At 39.2% G+C, this 23,709-nt stretch overlaps 1 protein-coding gene across 5 annotated transcripts in view; it reads left to right on the forward strand.

The window, feature by feature from the left end:
• Window positions 1-23,709, forward strand: part of CACNB2 (calcium channel, voltage-dependent, beta 2 subunit) — a 263,326-nt gene that overhangs the window by 166,837 nt on the left and 72,780 nt on the right. For 2 of the 5 annotated variants that reach the window (XM_010578836.1, XM_010578754.1), the window contains exons 1-2: window positions 5,058-5,588; window positions 6,418-6,537. In XM_010578836.1, the coding sequence (XP_010577138.1) occupies window positions 5,520-5,588; window positions 6,418-6,537 (189 nt within the window). In that variant the 5' untranslated portion in view covers window positions 5,058-5,519. Of the gene's footprint in view, window positions 1-5,037; window positions 5,589-6,417; window positions 6,538-23,709 lie in introns of those variants that run through there. The other 3 variants (XM_010578512.1, XM_010578589.1, XM_010578675.1) reach the window with 2 other exon arrangements.

Here is a 23,709-nt window from a genome sequence, read left to right on the forward strand (position 1 = left end):
TACTTTTCCTTAGCAAAGCAACAGGAATTAGCCTAAATTTGGCTAATGTGAAATGTGAGTGCAAATGTGTGGAGTTTTTTGGTGTGTGGGGTTATTTTGTTCTTTGTTGTTTTGTTTTTCCCTGATAAAGTACCTGGTACAACTGTTTACCTGGTTCATGAGTCCCAAAATCTAGGCTTCTGCAAACCTAAGAGCTGTTTTAAAAACCTGTGCTTTCATCCAGCTGTCGATTGGATTAGTGCCTTGGAAACCTGTTAATGTTGAGCTGGGTGCTGAGATCAAGCTTTCCAAAGTCATGTTAAGGGTAAAGAGAAGACTGGTTTCCCATATAATCTCCTTTTTAATCACATTGCCACCCTAAAGCTTCCAGCTGTTCTAAAATTTCACTCCTCCTGTTATTTGAACATCCCCCATGGCATGTCATAGCAATGCCCAATTAGCTCTAAACAACAATAAAATTCTAATCAAGCTTGGTTTTGTTTTTTAAATGCAAACATAGCAGAGGATCTCAGCGACTACTGTAGGAGCTGGTAGCCCTCCTTGTATAGTAATTGTGGGAGAGCACAGTTTTACAGCATTTAAGTGTAAATGTGTTTGTAGTGGGCAAATGGCCAAGTGCTGCCTGGCCCATGCCAAGGACCAGAGGACATCAGGACTAGACTTGGCAGTTGCCATGCTGTGAAGTGTCCATGGCCCTTACACAAAGAGTCAACAATTCCTGCTTGATATTCCCCTTAATGAACACATGACGTCTTTCCTTTTTCCTTTGTTAAAATATAGCTCTTCACTTTGTCATGCACACCTAATATATATGCCAAACAATTAATTGGAATTAATTTGGTCTTTCCATAAAAATTCTGTCCTCAACTAATTAACATCAATATAACATTGTGTAGCATTCTCAGAGCAGCATTTTGTGCTTTCTTCAACATCGTTCAAAATAATGACGTTGCTTAGACATCTGGAGAAAACTTCATAGATAAGAAATTTTCACCTTTACCAGCTGTGGCCACTCTGCCAAACTGAGGTCCCTACTGATGCATTTGTGGGAGTGCTTCTCACCTTCTAATTGTGTGGCTCATATATTTCAGGTTGGTCAGTTTATGATGAAACAGGACAATCTGTATTCCCTGTTGGCATTTTATAATTTGCCAATGTCAGCAGTTTCACTTCATGCTAAACTTCAACATTTCACATTTTACCTTTGTTCTAAATCAGTTTTAAATACTTTTAAGTGAAACAAAAATTTTATGGAAATAACCTTTCAACATTGTTTTTCCTTTACCTTATTTTGTAGTACACAAGAAGTGGTAGCACATCACAAGGACATAATATACCATCTCAAATCATGTCCTAGCAGGACACGTGATGTTGTTCTTACTATTTCAACAAGATTAGAAGATAAACACTTAGCAATATATCTGTATAAGTTCTGAATATTGAGATGAATTGTTCTTCTTATTGGCACAGTGAGGCCTGAGATTTCCATATTCAAGGTATAAATCAATGGAGACATAAAGATATTTCTCCTTTTGGATTTAAAATTCCCTTCCGCATTAAATGAATGAAGAGATGAAAAATATATCTAGGAGAAGAACCCGGTATTATAAATGAAGAGTTTCTATATATGTGCAGTCACATGTATTTCCTTATTTCTTGTAAAATCTTGTTGTGTGTTTGCTTACTGCTTCATGCCTTCATTTAATAAATAATCATGTAAAAAGTCTCTACTTGAAGGAACTTGTTTGATCTTTCTAAGAAGAGAATTATTTGAGAATTTTCAGTAATTTGGAAAGTTATGTGTCCTAATGATATCCAGTTCATGTGGATTACCCTGTTAAAGAGAAACTCATGGTGCTCAGAGAATCACTTTTCTTTTTTACATAAGGAAGGAAGACATAATATAAAGGCCATGACTGAATTTGCGAGTGTAATGATAGCTATATTAACCCAGTGAGAATTTATTACAGTAACAGACCAAACACATCAACAGATTTTGCACTATGAATGTAACACTGCATTCAAAACCTGTACTTAAGCTCCAACTGTACTGACCAAAGTTAAGCGTGGCTACAGAAAACTAACAAGAGAGAATAAGAGATCTAGAGGCACCACCTAATTTAACTAAGGAGTTTCTACCTGCAAGTAAAGGAGAATAATAAAAAAACCTCTTACTTGAAGGACCCAGTCTCTTGAAGATGATACACTTCTACAGTACTAAAGAAGACATGTATGGTCTTGAAGGCAAAAGGAGCTCAAATGTGATCACATATGACCACTAGCAGTGTGAAAAGCATGGGTTCATATTATAAGAATACCTCATAGAAGCTACTCATTTTATATAATAAGTGGTAAGATAAGTGGTAAATATTTGTCAAGCATGTCATTAAAACAAGAAATTATTTTTCAAACAAACTGGGTCTGTAAACCTCCCAGGTAAGGAGGAAAAGAAAAGGAAAAAAGAATAAATAGATGGGGTAATTATTAACATGCCTTATCTCACTTTTATTAGACAGTTTCCCGTGAAAGATGAGGAATTGGGGGCTACAGTAGCATATATTACATACATATATTACTGCAGCTCTTCCATATTTCAGTGGAAGGAGATGGAGACCTGCAGAATCTCAGAAAGGCTGAATTTCAGAAGCTCTTGGGAAAAGATCCATACTGTTCTCTAGAGCAACCCCAAAACCCTGTGTAACTCAGGGAAGAAATGTAGTTTCCTTAGCTCATGAATGGACAATGTACATCCACTTGGCCCTATTTTCCTTGAATAGTCAAGGTATTTGCACTGTAGTGTCATCATATTTTTTATCTAAGTTTGAATTTTTTTTATCTTAAAGTGGTTTAATACATTCTTAAATAAAATAATAAAAAATAATAAAAATAGTAGTTTATAAAATGGATTAATGGTAATTGTATGCACCCCCTTTTCCTGGATTGCCCTGGTGTCAGGCTTTGAGGTTTTTTTCCATATTCAAGAAGTGAAGAAGTTCCCAACTTCTGCTTTCCACAGAAAATTTACATGACCATGTCCGTCCCACTGGGAAAATAAATGTAATGTTGAGTTTGATTCATGTGATTTGTCAATATAATTAAAATAAATGGAATCATTATGATTTTTTTGGATGTGTATTGGGACTGTGGCCAACACAAGACATGACCAGCACTGTAAATGATCTCTGTGGCCTGGAAGCTGGAATTCCAATTTTAGCAATTCAGGCCTGACCCAAAAGGCATTTTGCCCTCTTAGGAGAGACAGGAATTATGTTTCTGTGCTTCATGAATTTTTTTTTTTAATAGGGTGAGGACCAGTTAGGCAGCATCCACTCTGGACAGCAGAATGAACAATAGTAAAAGTGAAGCCATGCCACTTGGTCAGTGGAAAATATGATGTGTTGACTGTGGAAGTGCTGTAGAAAGCTAACACCCACAGTGGCCGTTGTGCGATTGCCGTGTCAGGCTTAATGGCTGGTTAGTTTGTTTTATTTAAAGGTAGTGTTACCTTGGGGTTGGTTTATGACACTGTGCCTCACTTGCGGGCAGAGTGGCACGGAGGAACTGCAGCGCTGGTGGGGAGGGGTTTGGATGTGCCCTTTCTGAAGGGGGTTGAGTGTTGAGGGACCCCAGAGTGTCCTAGGGGCTGGGACTCTATGGGGGAGTTCATCACGGTCTCAGCTTTCATTAATGCTGTGACAACGTCAAGAGTTTTGACCACAGGCCACTGTTGTGTCAACCATAATAGGATTTAAACTCTGAACTTCTGTCTGCTTGTTGCTGCTCATCTGTTGCCACTGTTTCCATCAGGGAGCTGCATCAAAGTTGTGGCAAAGGGAAATTTTAAAGAATAGCCAAATTTGAAAGGCTCTGGGGAGGTTACAGGGCCTCTGGGTATTTTCTTAACGGACAAGATTTTTTGAAAAAGTCAACAGAAGTTTGAGTGTATTTCTTTTCTTTTCTGCTTCTTTTGCTTTAGCTCAGTAGGCGTTTTAGTTTTGGAAGATCACTATAACATAGCAGATGTGTCTGGACTCCTGTAAGCAAAATATCCCTTGGAGAATAATTTTCTTTTGATCAGTTCAAAGACAGCTTATTAAACTCTATTCTGTAACTATTACGGGCTTCAGGAAAGAAAAAAATAAAACATTTGGATAGTTAAAATTTACCTTTATTTTAAACTGTCAGTTTAGTGTTTGCTCTAATAGTGGTTACTGTAGGCTGCCGCATCACTTGTGATTGGGCAATTTTGTTGTTATGCAGACACAAACCATGGCAGGATTCGGTCCTTCTTGGGAGATGCTGACATACTATGACATGTGCGTGATTACTGTTCTCAGCTGTAATCTCTATTCTCTGTTTTTCTCTAACTGTAAATTTATATCAAAGGCAGGAGCTGCAGTAAGCTACAGTGATCTTTTTCAACTAGAATGTTGCATGTCTGTCAGTCAATCATAAATGCCCTAGAAAACCATGCCTTAGTATGTTATTCCCCTGTCAGTTTATGAAAGGAAAGAGGGTGACTCTGAAAAGCAGAATACAGAAATTCAGTGTTTTGTTTGGCTTTTGCCATATTAGGATCTAATATTTATGTGTTAAGTGGTCTGTTGCTGTTATTCTTTGCTTCTTTCCTCTGCTAATGTCAGGAAAATATAAGCAGTGACTAGGGGGTTAAGTTCCTGCTCAACAGGCATATTTTTGGATTTACGTTTTTTGTAAGAGAGCTCGGAGTGGAGCTCAGTGCTTTGCAGCGGAGGGAAGCGCTGTGTGACAGAGCCGAGCGTCCAAGGGAAACGTGGCTCGCAGCAGACATACATGACGGGAACGAGACGCTGTACCAGCTCTTCCAGTTTCACAGGGACCTTGCGTTTTCCAGCTGTTTACCCTTGAGATGTAAAATGGCAATTTGGCATAGGCTAACAACCTGGTGTGATGTGAGCATCTGCGTAAAAGGCTGCACATATGGAGCATGCCCAGTGATATGAAGAGCCTGTTACCCCACCCCCAGCCAATCTAGGAAGAGATGAAATGAACTTTGCACTTGCAAATGTCACTGAATACATTTTGCACAGGATTTTAAAAGGTTCTCTTCTAAGCACTATTTTTAACAGCCAAATCCGCCCCCCAAAACAGAAAGGAAAAAGCCCTAGGTATTTTTCTGTGATCGATTGCAGTTTATGATCAGCTGAAGCATCTCTCACAACATTTGCCTGAAGTCTGGTTTATTTTACGTTTTTATCATTCAGGTTGAGATTTTTGGAGGTGGTGTGGATTTTTTGGGTTTTTGGATTTTCTTTTTTTTTTTTTTAACTGGCATGAGAAAATTTAATAATTTAATTGCAGTAGAATACTTGGAAACAGTGAGGCTACAAGCTTAAAAGGCAGAGGGAAGAGAAGGAAGGCTCTCACAGCAGAGCATGGATAGGAAAGGAGCAGTGATTCTGCGGTGCTCAGTGTGCACATGTTTTATGAGATCAGTGCCGGGCGCTGCAGCTGCGGACAATAACTGAGCTGTCTGGCTAATGAAGGCCACCTGGATCAGGCTTCTGAAAAGAGCCAAAGGAGGACGTCTGAAGAATTCTGATATCTGTGTAAGCCCTACGTTTTCATTATCAGCATATATTATATGTATTGCAGAGAGGGAGAGAAAAAAAGACGGTGAGGAGAGGACAGTTGTTTTCATTCTGATTGAATTAGTAGAACTCTATTTTGTATGCAGGGAGATGCAGAGGGAAAGCAGAGCTGTCATTATTTATAGAGCTGTTCTGGCATTGTGACTGCTTCCATTGTGGCGATACAGGGACATGTGTTGAGTCCAGACGGATTTTATTAGTTGGAAGTTGATTTGTGGTCATTTGCATGTTTTGCTGAAGGGCAGAGATGGATACGAGCCATTTGCAGTTCTGATGGGGAAAGTGTGTCAGGTAAAGAGGTTGCCCTAAAATAAAAACGGATAGCAGAGGTTAAATCTGTTAGCAGTGATATTGTGTAATGGTGATTATTGATAGTAAATTTGCATTTTGATTATAAAAAGTCTGTTTCCTTGCTAATACTGTCACTGTTTAGAGTTTTAATTTTTATGGAGCCATCCTTGAAGCTGCTGTGTCCTTCAGCCCTGCACTGCACCACTGCTGTAACTCTACAGAGCAACTGGCTCTGCTTGCTGAAAAGCACACAAATAAGAGCACGGGGATAGTGCAGGAAATAAAACACTGGGGAAGGCACCTGCACTTTTGGAAAGTCTCCAGAAGAAAACATTTACCTAGCCAAAATTTTTCTAAGTGACTTTCCCTTTTGGGCACTTATTCTCTTTTCAGGGATACAGAAGTAAGAGAAAAGGCAAGGTGCATAACCACTTCTACTTTTTGTTTTTTGAACACTGAAACAACTTGTGACATTATTTTTCCTTGTCTTGTGCAGGGTTCGGCGGACTCCTACACCAGCCGTCCATCCGATTCAGATGTATCTCTGGAAGAAGACAGGGAAGCAGTGCGGAGAGAGGCAGAGCGACAGGCCCAGGCACAGCTGGAAAAAGCAAAGGTAAGGTGGCGTTTCATGTCACAGACTCATAAAATGTTCGGCTCTGAAGGACTGTCATCTCATCCATTACTGATACAAATGTTTTTAATGTGATAACATATAGCATAAGATCTCTCATAAAGATTTTCCAGACAGCAGTAGAAAATATATTTTCCAGGAAAAATCAGTTAGAATCAGTTTTCCATAAAGGGCACTTGACTGACTTCTGTATTTCAGAACAAACTTATTTAAATGTGTGCATTTCTTCTTTTATTGAATATACACATTTATTGCAGTGTATCGTGTCAAAGCTTTGAGTTCCTATGGGAGATGTTTCTGAAAGTTTGTCCATGAATTGCTGTGGCACTCAAAACTTACACTTAGAGAAATCAGCCCTCAAACATCCTATTTATCTTCCTTCAATGAAGGGTCAGTCTGTACAAGTCACATGTAAATAGGGACAATCTGTTACAAAGGTCTTTTATTCCTGAAGACTTCACTGACTTTCTTTACAGTTTGTGTGTTAAATGACCCCGTGAGTAATACACTCTAGGACTTGTTAAGATTTCTCCTTCTTCTCCATACTCTTGGCAGGTAGTGACAATTTAGTAGGAAATACTAAATGAGCTTTAGGTTCTTGCTGTGTGTTTATATATTTTCCATGAGATGCATTTAGGACTGTGAGGGTTTTAGCAGTGAAAAGGTATGGGCTTGTTTTTCTTTCATCCATGCTGTATCTTTAAATACTATTGCACCTGTAAAAATCATGCTTATCTTATTTTTTTATCATTCATCTATCACTTTGTTCCAGTTTTTCTTTTTTCTATGCTATCTGCCAGATCTCAGTGTATTACTGTTTTCCATATTCTGTTTTCCATTTTCATATCTTATATTTAAATACAGTATTGAGATCCTTCCTCAGATCTATCTGATCTGCATTTCTCTCTCACTTTCTCCCCGACTCCCCTCCTCCATTTTGCCTTCTTTTTTATTTCCTTATCTCCCTTCCGTCTCCCATTCCGTTTCCTTTTCCGCTGCTAGCTTTGCCTCTGCCCATTTACGCCACCTGTTTTACAAGGGTTCCTCAGAAATTCGGGAGTTCAGATCATTGTGCTGTACACCTGATGGTATGGCGGGGACCAGCTCCATAAATAACACAGTACTATAATGCAGAAGCAGACAGCTTCATCGAGCTAGAAAGCTTGGAACAGGGAAGCCAAAGATGGTTTTTTGAAAAATGTAATTGTTGACTAATAAGAGCTCCTAAAGCAGCTTTTTAATAAGATGCTAGAACTTGCCAAGAGATCCTGAACATCCCTTTGAAGTCAGGTCCTGCTGTCCTGGGATCGGTATAGCAGAAATGCCACAGAAGCAGCCCGCTTCTTCTCCTCCACCTTGTATCTTAGAGATGTTGCTGATTGTAATCAGGAGGTTCAGTTTTATCAGGGTTGCTTTTTGCTAGTGTGAGATTTCTTTGCTCTTAAGAAAGATGATAAAGGCTGTGCTGAAATTCAGGTGAAGTGTTGAATTTTATCAGTAAATGCACAATCTTTCAGAGTTGAAGTAATAATATCTTGCAGACTAATCAGGGTAGCAGTACAGCACTTGCTGCTGAACTGATGCATCTCTTAGCAATGAGTAAATCTATGCGAGTGTTGCTATGGGAATTTGGCTTACTGATGCTGGCTTGAATACATGGACAGCCCTTATGTAATATTCATGACCTCTAACACAGCTGCCATTGTAGTTTGTAGAGAAACTACTAGCAGACCCTGACTTTTTAAAACTGTATTTCTATACATCAAAGCAATGTTCTCACTCCAGCTGGCATAAGATATAGTCTCTAGGTCTGACACCGTCTGAGACTGTAAGACAACTTGTGAACAGTCAAAGTAGCAAAGGCACTGCCAAAATCAACCTGCTACAACAATGGGTAATTCCAGCCATATAGAAAACACAAAATGAATTATTTAAATCATTTGTGCTTTAAAATGGATTAAAGCTGGAATTACATTAGCGGTTTTGTTTTTCGAGCCAAATGTTAAAAATCGTTCCAGGCTGTAATGTACGGAAATAGTTTTATGTAGTGGCTATAGTAGTGTAATATTTAAATTAATAATATTAAATAAAATATTACATGCATTTGATGCTTACATTTGAAATAAATGTTTAAAACTATGCAAATTAAACCTAGCCCGGTAGATCTAAAATATGTCAGGGTGTGCTTTTCTGCCTTTATTGGTGATTCAGTACTTCACCTCCCCGAAACACAGTAAGTTACTGGAGCGGTAACTTCTGTTGGTACTGCCTGGCTCCTGTGTGCACCCAGACCTGTTTCCCACAGGCAGCAGGTTTTACTGCCTGCTCTCCACAGCTGCCTTGCCTTCGCCCTGACCAGCTATCAGGCAGAGCAAGTGATGCAGCTGCTTTAACTTTTTCCCTTTTAATATTGTGAGTGGAAGCGTTGATCCTAAATAAAGTCATTAGAATTGTATTTGTCACAGGAATTAGAAGAGGATGACATACATGAATAATGCAGTGGTGGAGGGAAAATGATAGTGAATTAAGGGTAGAAAAAAAAATTGTTGAACTGTGTCACGCACTTAATGAAAACAGTTTAATGACATCCATTTTCCTTCCTTACAGCTAGGGAAAACACCTTAAACTGAAGAGAAAAATATAGTAATAAAGCACACAATGGCAAGTTGTTAGGAGGATTTTAAGGTTTTTAAGTTTGGATTTTTATGGATTCTAAGTGTTTGTGTAACATGAAGCCAGAGTATAATATACAGATCTGATACGCATCCAAACAGGGAAAATAAAAACAAAAAAGCTTGTAAGAAAACACACATTCTGGCTGGTTTTATTTATTTATTTATTTTATACAAGCATTGCCTCTCTGGAAAATGGTTAAGCATATTTTGCTGACTCACTTTGGCATGTGACTTACTGTAAGGAAGGTGGGGCCACGGGCGCATGTTTGGAGTCATCCAGTGATGGAAAATTAAGAGGTAACTGATGAGGCTACCTGCAGGCCAGCAGCTAATCCCAAGGGAAACAAATCTCAAATGAAGCTGTTAAAACGGAGATGAAATGTTTTGGTTAGAACGGTTTAGCAATGCGAATGCGGAAAGGTTGTTTTTTGTTTTGTTTCAAACAGAAAAAACCTATTTCAAGGTATTGAAGATTTTCTTGGTATCCTCCTCATAGCCCATAGCATGTGGCTATCTCTAGGATGAAGACAGCCTGTGTTGTGGCTGAGTAGGGCATGCTAACAATGCCCAAATCTAACGGCTTTTACTGGTATTTTACTGAATTTCCTATTTCCATAAAAACATGAATCTTAAGCCTTCACAAGCCAAAAAATAAATAAGAAGTCCGATGACATTATTTGCTTTTAGTGTTAATATTTTTAAAATTGCATTTCTACAGAAAAAAAAGCTTTTTAGTTTTGAAGAGTGAGGATTAAAAATAAATGATAGTAAGTAAAGATTTTTTTTTTGTCCATTCCTTGCAAGTATTTGGTTAATTATCCCTTAAAATATTGCACCAAGTGAGAGGGATGAGATCAAAGGAAAACTGTGAGGTACGAGTATTAGTGAGACCTTAAAATTCAGTACTAAATGAGCTAACGTTTGTACATAAGAAGGGGGACTTCAATAATGATTTTTGGCCCTCTCTGATGCTGGTAAAATCAATTCAAATATTCCCTTGATTTATTTTGCCTCAAGCACATCATATTTTATGAACTATTTTTTGACTTAAATACAATTAGTCAGGTGGTCTGTAAACCTCTTTCTTCTCTTCTGCAAGAGTAACTTCTTTCTTCTCTTCAGTCTCCTGTCTTCAAATTTTTAGATTTTGCCTCTTTTTTTAATCCCATGGCTTTAGAGCTCCTTGTGTAGAGACAATTTTCAAATGAGAACTATAGAATTTTCAGCATTTTGGAAAATAGAATTTTTTTTTCAGTTATTTCTAACACATTGGATACTGAAAAGTGCCAGTTAATAATCCAGTTTCTGTTTCCAACCTGGGACTAAAGGACAGCCCTATGCTCTTTGTTTTCTGTTAAGGATTGCTCTCAACACCCTTTGGTCCTTAACTTCTTAAACAGCTGTCAAAGTCAGATCATGGCCTTCCAGAAGTTGGTAACTGTGTCCGTAACAGGAAAACTCAATTCCTCTGAGCAATGTTTTGTTTGCACTCCACCTAGTGCTTTTCTGCTAGCATCCGTTTAGGAGTTTGTTAAAACTTGAACTATCCATAGTCCTAGTTTAAAATGCCATTTAAATAATTTTTACGTTCAGATGGTGAACCACTGAAATTTTGATACCAGGCATCCCTTTGCTGGCTCTTAGGCAATAATATAAGCTGTCATGTTTTGGTTTCTTGATGTGTGTTGTAGTAGTGGTGATGGCTTTGTTACCGTGAGTAATAACGCAATGTCGTAAGTGTAATGCATTGCCTCTATGCATGGGTTGGGGACCACAGCTCTGAAACGTGTAGCAGGCTAGGATAATGCCTACATATCCCTGCAAGGCTGAAGGCATGAAAATGATTGTCAGATGTAATTATCCAGTGCAGTGTGCCAAGACTAGTTATTTAAGTATTTATTCACTCTCAGACAGGTTTCACAGTCTCTGAATGACCCCATGCTGCTAGCAGGCAGCTGCAAAGCTAGTTAAGGTATGTCTACTTAAGCTGCAATAGCATTTTTGACAGACCAGAAGTGCCCATCACCTTGATGTGTGTCCTTATATTGTGTCAGCTTGTTCCATCACGGAGACTCTATTTTCTCTGAATTACAAGAACATTGCGGTGCTGAACAGCACCCAAAGCCGTAGCAACATGGGGTAGCACTTTGTGTTAGCTGTTGTGTATGGTAATATTTTTTTTCATTGATTTCTTCTCATTTGCCCTTTTGTTTTAGAATAATTCCACTGCGTTTAGATACCATTTAGATAGCTAATGTTGCATGTCAGAGTTGCTGGGATTACATGGGAGCTGGCACAGTGGTCTAGCTGGAAATAAATGAGTTGTTGATCCAAAAGTGCAGTTGCAAATCTGGTTGTTGCTTAGCTGCAGGCGAGTTCTGCATTGCTGGATCTGCTCAAATCAGGTTACAGATATTCTTTTTCTTCATTTTCTTCTTTCATTTCTGCTGCTTTTTCCTAGGACTGCAACATTGGGACGTAAAGCAGCTCCCTTTATACTGCTGTCTGTGACCTATAGTTTTTTCTTGTTTATATTCATGATCTATTTTGTCTTCAATTTAAGTGTATATACACTTGTTCTACGCTAGTACCTGTCATTATGTTGTTTATTTTCCTGAACAGTTTATCTGTTCTCACTGTTGGGCTGCATTGTTTGGGGGCTGGAATTGTTTCTTCCAGCAGGATCTCATGTAACATGGAATCAAATGCTCCAGAAATAGTACCCTCTCTAATTAAAAAAAACACATTTGTCATCTCCCGTTCATACTGTGATTATGGAGTGATCAAATCTGTTTCGTAAGTATCCTTTCCTCTTTTGCTTCTTGGCTGCGAGTAGAAAAAAGAGTGGAAGGGATATTAACACAGCCTAAATTTAGATACGTAACCGTAGATAGATCCTTTTGTATCCTGACATCCTTCAAATAATCGCCATTAAGAGATAAATTGTCTCCGAGGAATAGAGACACAATACTGAGAAAAAGTCTTGAGGACAAGCACAGCTCTTCTGCCTGCTCTCAGCTGCTGCTTTGACATGCGCCTGCTTGCTTCCTTGATGTCTTTGCTCTGACTTCACCTGTATGGTTAAATTACGGTATAAAGCGTGGCAGTACAGGTGTTTCTCTTTGTAAAACTAAATCAGTTCTTTATTAAAAGAAGTGTTGCAGAAATATTTTGACCAAAGTAAGCGTTGTAAGCCAGGTGCAAACACCCGCGTGCATCTTAAATCCTCATCCGGACGTTTTTCTGCTCCTCCTCCCTCGGGTCTCGGTGGCAGAGACAGCCTGCTAGCCGTCAGCCTCTGCTGCGCGGCTGGCACTGCAGAGGTTCCCGCAGAGGTTCCCAAACTCTCACCTGCCTGTTGCTGGCCAGTCGTACGCGGTGACAGCCACGTGCTACCTCCTACCTGTGGCTGCTGAGCCAGGCTGCAGAGTAAGCGTGCTCAGGCCAGCCCTCGCTGCGGCTGGGGCGGTGGTGACCGATGGGTCCGGGTGTCGGGTCCGGTGCTGGTGTGGGGTCAGCGGGGGCTGCAGAGGGGCGTGGGAATCCTACGACAGGGTGAGAAGTGGCTTTGGGGTTGCTCTCTGTGAGTGGCGGGGGGGGAGTGTGGTTGATGGACCCTGGGAAAGGAGGAATTAAGGTACGCCTTTGCAGGCTGCTCAGGCTGGCACAAAGGTGAGCTCTTTGGCTGATGTTAGGTAGAGGTAGGTGCTGCTGGTCGCTCTAAGCAATTTCCAGTTAAGACAAATATGACCTGCTTCATTAACTTTCTTGAGGTTTATAGGGTCTGATTTACTTTTGCTAACATCCGAGACAGTATGCTGTAGCCCAGACCTTCACTTTTCTCAGCAGCTGGTCCAGCTATCTGAATGCCGTGGGTTTTTAAGTGCTTAGCATACGTCTTTTTACTTAGAAGAGAATACTGATTCAACAATACAGGGGAAATAGGATTTCAGGGCACAGACCATTGTTAAAGGTAGCTAAAATGTTTGTAATCATCTTAAGGTAAATGCTGAGCTTTTTGCATCTGTAGTATCTATTTGGGAATAATTTACATAATTATATCTTTCCTGCTCCTAAGTGATTGATGTATATTTCCCATTTCAATTCCAGCTTAACGTAGAATCTGTCTGGAGATTTTTTGGGGGGTTATCTTTTTTTAAATCTTTTATTTTTCTAAAATTAAACGTGTACTTGTAAAATGTTTTCAAGGTAGGCACTACTGATTCAGGTTTATACAAGCATTAGGACTCTTAGTTATTCTTGAGTTCAGTAAAATAAAGGATTTTAAATTTCTGTGGATCTGGACCTGTGTTTATATCTGTCTGTGCTTATGTATGCATTATATATATCCATATACACATCTATGTGTATATATGGATGTACATTTGTATATATGTCTGCACGTATTAGATAACTAGCACTGGTGACTTGAACTGGCCATTTATGTTCTACAGCTGGTGACTTCCCATTGTAAAGTGTTTATTTTGTACTCAGGGAGAACTGTTGTACCAAAGAATTAACTTGTGAGAAAATAGAAGGGTTTTATCAGAGAACAAAGTTATCCTGTGGTCAGAGCTGGTGGTGGACTGCCATGGGCTTTCTGGAAGCAGGAATGCGATGGAGTAAGGACTTCAGTGCAGGCAACAGTGGCTCACCTTGCAGAGGTGCCCCAGCTAACCCTGCTCCACGCGATGTGGTGCAGCGGCTTGGAGAAAGACTAGTTTGCACAACAAAAGCATTATGCTTTCTGCTGTTGTACCTAAGTAGCTATTTTCCACCCAGTTCAGGAACTAACCTCATTTCTGTTAGAGCGGACAACTGGCTGATGTGTGTTATTATGCAGGGAAGTACTTGTCATCTGCAACGAAAACAAAGCCCCAGATATGGTTCTTGAGTCCTTGGCAAAGGTCTGAATCCCCTCCCTTCTCACTAAACCACTCTCCCAAAAACACAGGAAGGAAGAAAAAAGAAAAAAACCAGGTATCTGTAGTTCTGGTTTTATACTTAATTGGAAAAAAAAAGTAATGGAAGGAAGCTTCAAAAATGATCTTTTTTTTTCCATAATTGCAACTTGTTTTATAACATTTAATGTAAGATGCCAATGAGTTCTAACTATAGGTAGCAGTAGAGTGCTCTGGTACAAAATTAGACTGACGTTAGATGCCAATTCAAAAGCATTTCCTTTGGAAAATTTAATATTAGTTACATAATCTAGTCACTGGTGGTATAAAACTCAAGAAAAATCAGTAGGAGCCCAAAGTAAACCTGTGATACCTGGGGAGAAGATACTCTGTGTTCCCAGGTTAGGAACATTTTAAGTGCAAAACTCAACTTGAACTATGAAGAATGTCTGGATTCTGCATAATTCATAGTATGAGAGGAATTAATTAAATCTGAAGATTCAGAGAGACCCTCACTGATGCTTTTCTGATTGTGTTCCTGCCAACTTTTCTTCTTTATTCTGTATAAAGCACATCCTAGAGCAAAAAACTTAGCATGAACTGCCCCTAACATTCACTTGGGGAGCCTACAGAAACCACTGAACACCTCCTCTGTGAATTTAACTTCCAATCCCGCCCTGACATTTTCCTCCAGCATTTCATAATTACCTGGATTGTATTCCCAAATTCAATATGATACAAAATATGCAGTACATAAACCCTCTATTTTATACCTTTAAAATAATCAGTCCTGAGGTGAAATGTATATGCTGAGATACATTTTAGGCTGCCACAAATTATCAAAGATTAAACAGGCATTTGTCCTTTGTGAAAGTATGGATAACTATTTACCCTTCTCCCTCCATTTTTGTGATGTAAATGTCACCAATGGATTTTAGTCATACAATGTTTACAACCACCTAGTTTTATTTTTTACTTACTTGATTGAACAAGTTCAGCTCTAATAGCAAATAAGCAGGCAATCAAATACTTTTATTGGGTCTGATATGAAATCTTAACATATAAGTTTCAGGTGGCATTCTCTAGCTTTAGATGAGATAGTACCCACTGAAATGCTACTTCTGGCACTTATTTTTCTTAAAAACCCTTCTCCTCCTTGCTAAACAGATAAAGAAGATGATGATTGCATTCAGGGTTTTTTATTTAAATCCAAATTTATTGGTAGCAAGACACATGCAAATGGTACCTAAGTTTTAAAAAGTGATACAATGTCAAGCAATACAACTGTGCAGACAATTCAGGTTAATACTGCTGTAGAGAATCCAAGGGTTTCTCCCATTTTCTTTTTCTTTACTATCTCCAGCTTTACTTTGCTTAGTCTCCTCCCTGTCCATATTTGGGTAATTTTAGTGTACTGTAATTGTATTATTACTTTTTTTGTTTATTCTTTTGGTTGCCTCCAATAACGGGCATTAAAATGTGAACTTCTCATTTGATTATGCTTAGAAGTTCTTGCTTCTTGGAATGTTTGGTGAAATAAAATTTTCCCAGCTTTCTGACTCTTATAAAATGATCTTTCTGTGCTAACAGCTTAACCTATTTTGGCTTATGAGTGTAAAATTTGTACATTTTTGTTCTTGGAAAAGAATGATAGTACATTGATGGTAAAATAAAATATGTAAGATAAATATGTGACTAAAATACATATCAACAAGACTGACCTTTATTCTCATTTTGGGAATCTTCTCAGGTAGGTATCTATTTTCAAGGTGATTTGTTGTTTTATTATATCTAGAATCCAAAATCCAATTTGAAAACTGATGCCTCATTTTCAGTATTTTGAACAGAGCTGCATTTGACAGGTATGGAAAGCAGGGTCTAGGTTTTTATTGTGCAAATATACTTGTGTTATTGATCTGCAAGTCATCCTTTTTCAGTGAGTGGAGGAAAAGCGAAGGGAAAAATGTCTTGAAAGGGAAGATGAAGGATCAGACCGCAGCTGCTTTGATTATTTTGACTGGAGATGTCAGATTGTTGAAATGAGAAGAGATGCACCCGCTGTTTTTTGGCTCCATCCTTTCTGCCAATTATTTGAAAATTGAGTTTTAAAAAGTTGTTGGATTCTAGTATTTCACTTGCGGTAAAATAGACACAAAGCACTTGGGGTTACTATAGCTCCCGATCACCTCTGTTTGTCATAAGAGAAACGCTTCCTGACTGAAATAAAAATGAGAAGAAACGCTGAGTACCTGCCATCTTGCAAATCAGCTGTGCACATTGCTTTTAATAATCAGCAGTAATAAATGGCAGTAATTGGAAAGGCAAATGTATTTCTGACTTTTAGCAGCAGTCAAATTACAGCTGAAAGTGTCCTTCCCAGAGGAGCTGTAAGAGAACTTACTACATTTATCCCAGCTCTTTGATTATTTTGACCCTTTATTGCCTTTTCGCAGTGAGTCACGTGTGACACCCATGCAGTACAAGTTTCCTTGCCTTCTCCTGTGGTGCTTCCTGGTAGTTTAATCCAGCTGAGACGTATCACAGAGCCGCCATGGAAGTGCTCAGCTGTATTGCTCATTATTTTCTGCCTTCATAGTAACCCCGGTGCGTCCAGTGAACCTGGTCCGGTGGGGACTGAGCGTGGGCCTGCCTTCTCTTGCTGCCCGGCCGGTGCTGGAGCTGTCTGCTGCAGGCACAGGGATGGATGTGACCTTAGGTTCCCTGACAGGAAGGTGAAGAGGAGGAGGAGGAGGACGAGGAGGAGGAGTGTTTCCAGTGCCTGTCCCCGCTCAGCTGGCAGTGACCTGGGGACGCAGGGAACTCCAGCAGCTTGTGACAAAGGAGATGGGTGCTTCCCCCTCGTGAGGATAAAGCCGTGGAGCTGTGCTGGTGTACATGGCTGTGTATGTGTGAACTCAAATGCAGTTGAAACCCTTACTCGTTCCTCAGAAAGGGGAAGATGCCTTACTCCTAGTTTTAAACTCGACTCAGCATAAAATCACCAGATTAAATCACCCAGCATATAACTGTATCCTTGCTGTTTGCCTTCCAGAGCAAGAGCTTATCTTGGCATTAGGCTCAGTGCTGGTTAAAATCTCCAAGGAAAGCTCTCAAACCAAGAGCTTCTCTTGAAAGCCCATGATTGAGGTACAGGCCTGAGGACCAGGGGAGATTAGGGAAGGGTAAATGGGTCAAAAGAGTTTTGGAAAGGGACAGACGTAATGTGGATTGATTCACACAGCCTTGTTCTGTGATTCTTGAAGAAAATCTGGTGGGAAGGAGGAGATACAGGGAGTTGAACGTTGACATTCTTGAGCAGGTTGGAAAGACTCAACTTGTACCTTGCATTTCTCAGATTTGACAGTCTTTCTCTCACACCTTTTGATTGTGCTGTGTCTCTCTGGCAGTGTGGTTTCATGGCAGTGACTTAGGCTCCAAAGCATTAGTTTAAGAAGTTTCCATGCGCAGCTGCTCAGTTCATTTGTTTTGGTAGGGTTATTTCTAAGCCAGGTCAGTTAACCACAGTGAGCGTGGTGCAGCCTCATAGGCAGACAGTGTGCTGTGGCATGGCGATGTGGATGGAGACAGAGTGCTCCATACCACAAGACTGAAAAAGAAAGTGTGTACCCTTTTCAGCTGAGAAATACATCTTCTTTTGTCTTGGGTAGGATCTTGCACTTAACCTACTGCTGATCCTAGTTTCTGGTACAGCAGCACATGCTGTTGGTTGTTCATCAGTTGCAAGTGAATTTGATTGCTCTTCAGGGCTTCCCTTCTGAAGTTGTCTGGTGTGAGCAGGGACACGTCTACACTCTTGTTACTTAATCCCAGGAAAAGGAGCAAGACACAAAAGGGCATAAAGCAATGTATTTGCTTTATCTGCTTCACTCTGTCGTGAGTTGAGGAGATCATATTTTTGTCTCAAAAATGACATGTTTCAATATTTCTTCCTGAATGCCCCTGGCAAATTCAGGCTAGAAATTTTGCCTTGTGCAATCCAGTGGGTAGTTGTGTTCCCACAGAAGTAAACCTGCATTTTCTCTTTGAACTTCAGTGTGTGTTACAGCAATTCCCCTATATTCATGAGCTATAGATTCTGCTATTACTGCAGGACTGTTGCACACTCAGATGGGAATGAAGACAAGCATAATTCAACAGCTGGAACACAAAATATCAGTATCATCCTGTATGCATCTTTCCTGTCATCACGAAGACATTTTTTGATAACTTTTTCTATGTTTTATTTATCACTGGGTTCTTGAAGCTATGATCATTAATTCTAGGCACCATGAATGTCTGTCCTTGTGCATGACTTCCCACGGATTCTCTCTGTATGTTTCAATCCTGATTTGAAGCTCTCACCACAGTGGTCTTTTGTCACAAAAAACCCCACTACATGTAATCAACCATGCCCACTAAAGCAAACTCCTTTATGAGAGCCTGGAATTGCAGAGGTGAAAGGCTACTAAATATGCCATAGCTGTATCTTATTCTCAAATGTTTGTATGAAACTAAAATTCATCATATGTGTATGAACAGTAAACATTTTATTAATTGTGAACACAGAGACACTTCTCTTTTTGAAAAGCAATAAAAAATTAATGCCTTACTGATACTGTCAAGTTTCTTATGCATGTTTACAAACCAAAATAACTTCAAGTCCTAAATCCATTTCTTTGAGATGCTGCAGAAAGCATATGGTTGTTTTGTGAGATAGTTCATTTAGGTGCTTATATAGAGTATTCAATGGCAGTATTGCAATGATACTGTCTGTTCAGATTCTGTTTATCCATATAATGATAGCATCAAGCTCTAGACATTATAAAAAAAATACTATGCTGATTCTTTTCAAAAGCTCTGAAAAAGAAGTCTTGATTTTCGTCAATAAACTCATTTATTTTCAGGAATTTCTATAAACCACAGCTAACTCAAGAACCTCCACATCAAAACCCACAAACAATTTTTGTCCCTGTTGAAATTAGTGCTTTTGTTTTGAATATTTTAAGTGGAAGTAAAAGAAACCAAGTGACAAAGTAGACACAAGGATTTATGTGGCATTAATACAGCTGGAGAAAAGTTCACATACTGATCCCTCTTCCAATTCAGGCCTAAGAAATACCTAAGCACTTATGAGAAATATGGGAGACCCAGGTTGGACACCATTTCTCTTGATTTATAGCAAGGAGTTAGTTGTTTCTCTTGCTCCAGGTTTTTTTCAGTCATCCAATGAAGCCATTCTGCTTGGATAAAATAGAATATTATCTATTGAATATGTTGGCAGACACAATTTATCTACTTTGAATGTCCTGACCTTTTTTCTTTCTTTTACATGTTTAACAAAGCTGAAAGTTTAAGTGGAGATAAAAGGGGAAGGAGGGCTTATCAAATTACTGAAATCTGTTGATGCTCTTTTTTCAGTGGAGGAACTTTGAATGGAAATAGAATATAACATCTTCTAACATCTTGGGGGAGTTCAGAACATACTGTTTGAATTTAACTAGTAAATTAAGCAGCTACTCAAGGTCTAAGACCCCAAGTTTATCTTGTTCAAAGGATATAAATTTAATTAAGCAGTCTGGTCACACGTATTCCTTTCAAGAGAGTCAAAATATGTTTTTGTAGAATTTTGTCACTTATCGAAGAATTGTAAACCTTAAAGGTTAATTTTTTTTTTACTCTCATCATTGTAGTAGATTTTTGTTCAAATAAAGAAGCTTGAAGTTACATTTTCAATACATTCAGTACTCCTTTTGACTTAGGTTCTTCACATTTTATATAAGGTTTGAGATCTTTAGTAAAGTGTGAGGTCTTTCGTACAGTAAAAGGAAGATAAATGGTTGAAGACCCAGCAAATTAAGTGCATGATTTCTTTTAGCAACCGTTGAGCAGCTGCTGTGTGTTGCTTTAACTATATTAAGGACAGAAACAGCTTTAGCAAATGCTGGGCCCTGTGTGAAATCAGTATCAAGTATGCACAGGAGAGAAACCTTTTGCAGAGGTGGGGGACGCACATGTTCTTGCATAACACTGTCGAATTTAGCAGTGAGTTGAATAACACCCAAAGAAATTTGATGTGTGGAGGGTAAGGCTTCTCTAATTATCTGTAAAACGCCAAATGATGGGTACCGAACACTGTATTATACCAGTAAGCATCTCTGCTACAATGCATCGATCACTCTGTCATATTAAAGAGACTGCTGGGTGTGGTGGTCAGTGGTGTTTCAGGGTGTCCCAGAGCTCTCTTGAAGCTCAGACTCTTTCTGCACTTTGGCTATTTCACAGCCCTTTGAATATCAGCTGTCTCCAGTGAGACTGAAACGTGTACTGATTTCGGGTGACCTTCATAAAAAAGAGAGGATAATAAAAGTAGAAAACGTAGTTAAAATAACTAGAGTAAACCAGCCACTGCCTCTGTCACATCTCTGTTGCATAAAATGCACTTGTAGTGGAAGGTATTAACAGTTGTGCCTTGCTCATCCTTCACAAACGTTTGCTTTACATGTTTGCTTTGTTTCAGTTTTTCAGAGCAAGTAGACCTGTTTGTATGACTGTAGGTTCACCTGTATTGTATGATAGTTTTTGTTGAGCTGTATCTATGGTGTCTTCCAATGCCAGATTCTTGTTTGACATTGTCTGCAGGTGTACCAAATAGTTATGGTTCACTGCATGTTGTCTGAGGCACTACGTGTTTACAGAAAATTGTTTCATTTTGGAAGGGGACAGAGGGGATAAAATCTCACAAATCGTCATTGAATGTTCTGCAGATGTTTCTGATCTTTTTCTTGTCTTCTCTTCAGTTCTGAGTCCCAACACATGCTTCCTCAGTGTCTCCCTCCCTGGGATGACCAACAGAAGCTTTAACATCAGATTCTCCTCGAGTCTGCTTTTAGACATGGAAAAAAATTAAATTGTTTCCACTTCCTGACCAGCAGCTCAAAGATTTAACAACCTTGCTAAAAGCCAACTCAGACTAGCATGCAAAAAGCCAGCCATGGACAGCAGATGATACTTAAGACCCATACTGACACTGTCGTGCTCCCAGCCAGCTGCTTTGAGACCTGGTTTCAGCCCCATTAGAGGGAGAATTCGTTGGACCAACTTCATTACAAAGCAAATTTAACAGGTCTATTTAGTAACACATACATCCTGTTTAAATTATTCTTTCATCTCAGAGTCAAATTCAGAAGAATAGCAGAAGCATATTTTAGTGTAATTCTAGAACTTAAAAGAAAAAAAATCTGTCGAATATTAAGTGGGCCTTAATTCACTCCTACTTTCCCGAAAGTTGTGAGGTGGTAGGTTGCATATGCAGAAAGCCAGTTTTGAGTAACACATTTTGTTTACTGTTGAGTGTTTAAATTCTAATATGAATTCTGTATTCAAGCCTGGGCTTAGTCATTATATTTAGCCTAGTTAAAGTAGAAGTTAGCAGATAGGCTTTTCCAATTTTTTAAAATTACTCTGAACAGTTTAGAATGTCTATCAAAGCAGGCACTTATTACATGTATAATGTATGTATGCAAATAATAGATACAGGTAAAGAAATGAGACTGCACTGACTGTGAAAGAAGTCTGTTTGTTTGTTAGGAGGCTGCAGCAAATTTCTGCACATTAAATAGTGAAAGAAATTTTTTTAACTTTAAGTCAAAATGCAGTCCATGAAGCAAAATGCTTTTATCCCACAATTACTCAAAAAAGCATGAAATCAACAACCAAATAAAGTGTACATTTGAAAATGAAACATATTCCAAATATATTATATTTAAACTTGTTCATAAGCAGAATTAATTTGCAGTTATTTTAGTTTTTTATTGGACTGCCCTAATCAGTTAATGCTGTAAACTTTATGCAGTATTTTCTAAAGATGAATGCTGTGGTCCAGCCCACTTGCTGGAAAAGTTTTTATGTGACTGCATGGTGAAATAAAACTGAGAACTATTAGACTTACATGTAACCTAATGAGAAAAAATAGGTACAAGCAGTATCAGTTTTGTGATCCTGTTCACCCCATTGACGTCCAAATTGTGGTTTGGGTTGAGCAGAGAGGCTGCACAAGAGTAAGAAACGTAATTTGGGGATCATGGGAAGACAGCATTTAATTTTGGTGAGAATGTTGGCTGAAAAGAATTGAAGGCATGCATAAAACTGTGGCCTTAAGATGATTCTGAATTAGAGTTCAACTTCATTATTAAAGTACCCTTGAAAGTACATTTTAAAAGACTTCTGCTTTACTTCTGATCCAGGGCCATTCTTCTCACCTCTGTATTTCCCAAACAGGTACTTTATAGAGGGGATAGCTAATTTATATGTAGACATAAATTGACTAGTCCTAATTTTCTAAAATGCAGGGGTTGTCCAGATTTCATTACAACATGGGATTACATTCAAATCACGTCTTGTTTGTAGGACAACTGTCCTGGTTTTGGCTGGGATAGAGTTGGTTTTCTTTCTAGTAGCTGGTATAGTGTTATGTTCTGGATTCAGTATGAGAAGAATGTTGATAACACACCGATGTTTTCAGTTGTTGCTAAGTAATGTTTAGACTAAAGTCAAGGATTTTTCAGCTTCTCATCCCCAGCCAGCGAGAAGGCTGGAGGGGCACAAGAAGTTGGGAGGGGACACAGGACACACCCAGGGCAGCTGACCCAAACTGGCCAAAGGGGTATTCCATACCATGGGACGTCATGCCCAGTGTATAAACTGGGGGGAGTTGGCCTGGGGGGGGCAGATTGCTGCTCGGGAGCTAACTGGGCATCGGTCGGCAAGTGGTGAGCAATTGCATTGTGCATCACTTGTTCTGTATATTCCAATCCTTTTATTATTATTATTGTAATTTTATTATTATCATTATTATTTTCTTCCTTTCTGTCCTATTAAAGTATTCTTATCTCAACCCATGAGTTTCACCTTTTTCCTTCCGATTCTCTCCCCCATCCCACTGGTTGTGGGGGGAGCGAGCGAGTGGCTGCATGGTGCTTAGTTGCTGGCTGGGGTTAAACCATGACAACAAGTACAATAGCTCTGTTTGGTAGTGGTTTTACACTACTTTTCTCTATCTTGCTATATATTTTACCTGGCCTGTTTATTCTCTTCAGATTTCTAATACTTTCCTCTCCCCTTTTCCTCAATTTCTCCTTGTTAGCCATGGTGATAAGGTGCATTAAGTCCCAGGCAGCCTGCTCCTTTCCTCCGTGCCCAGCTGGAGCATCTCTGCAGGCAGGTAGTGATGCAGGGGGTGAGGAGGGACTGGGAGCTGCTGCCTGCTACATGTGAAAAAGAGGCACCAATCATCACAGTAAGAAAATGTAATTTTTGCAAATCTTGAGAGCTGCCTCTGTGTTGAGTTTAAAGAGGAGAGAGGAAATTATGAGGGGAAGGATATGACCTCCTTTTCAGAAATTCCTTCATCACCAGTATTTGGCTCCTCATCTGTGCAAATAAAACCAACTGTGTAGACAGCACACCATCTACCCTTCATGTCTAGTCTAGTTGCTGGGGTCTTTCTTAACTGCCTGCATTCACGTGTTTGCCAATCAGTCAGCAAGTTGGGTAAAATTCACAACGAATGCATTAAGCTG

Source organism: Haliaeetus leucocephalus, unplaced genomic scaffold, assembly GCF_000737465.1.
Source record: "Haliaeetus leucocephalus isolate CR32 unplaced genomic scaffold, Haliaeetus_leucocephalus-4.0 Scaffold0, whole genome shotgun sequence".
In the NCBI taxonomy this organism is placed as follows: domain Eukaryota; kingdom Metazoa; phylum Chordata; class Aves; order Accipitriformes; family Accipitridae; genus Haliaeetus; species Haliaeetus leucocephalus.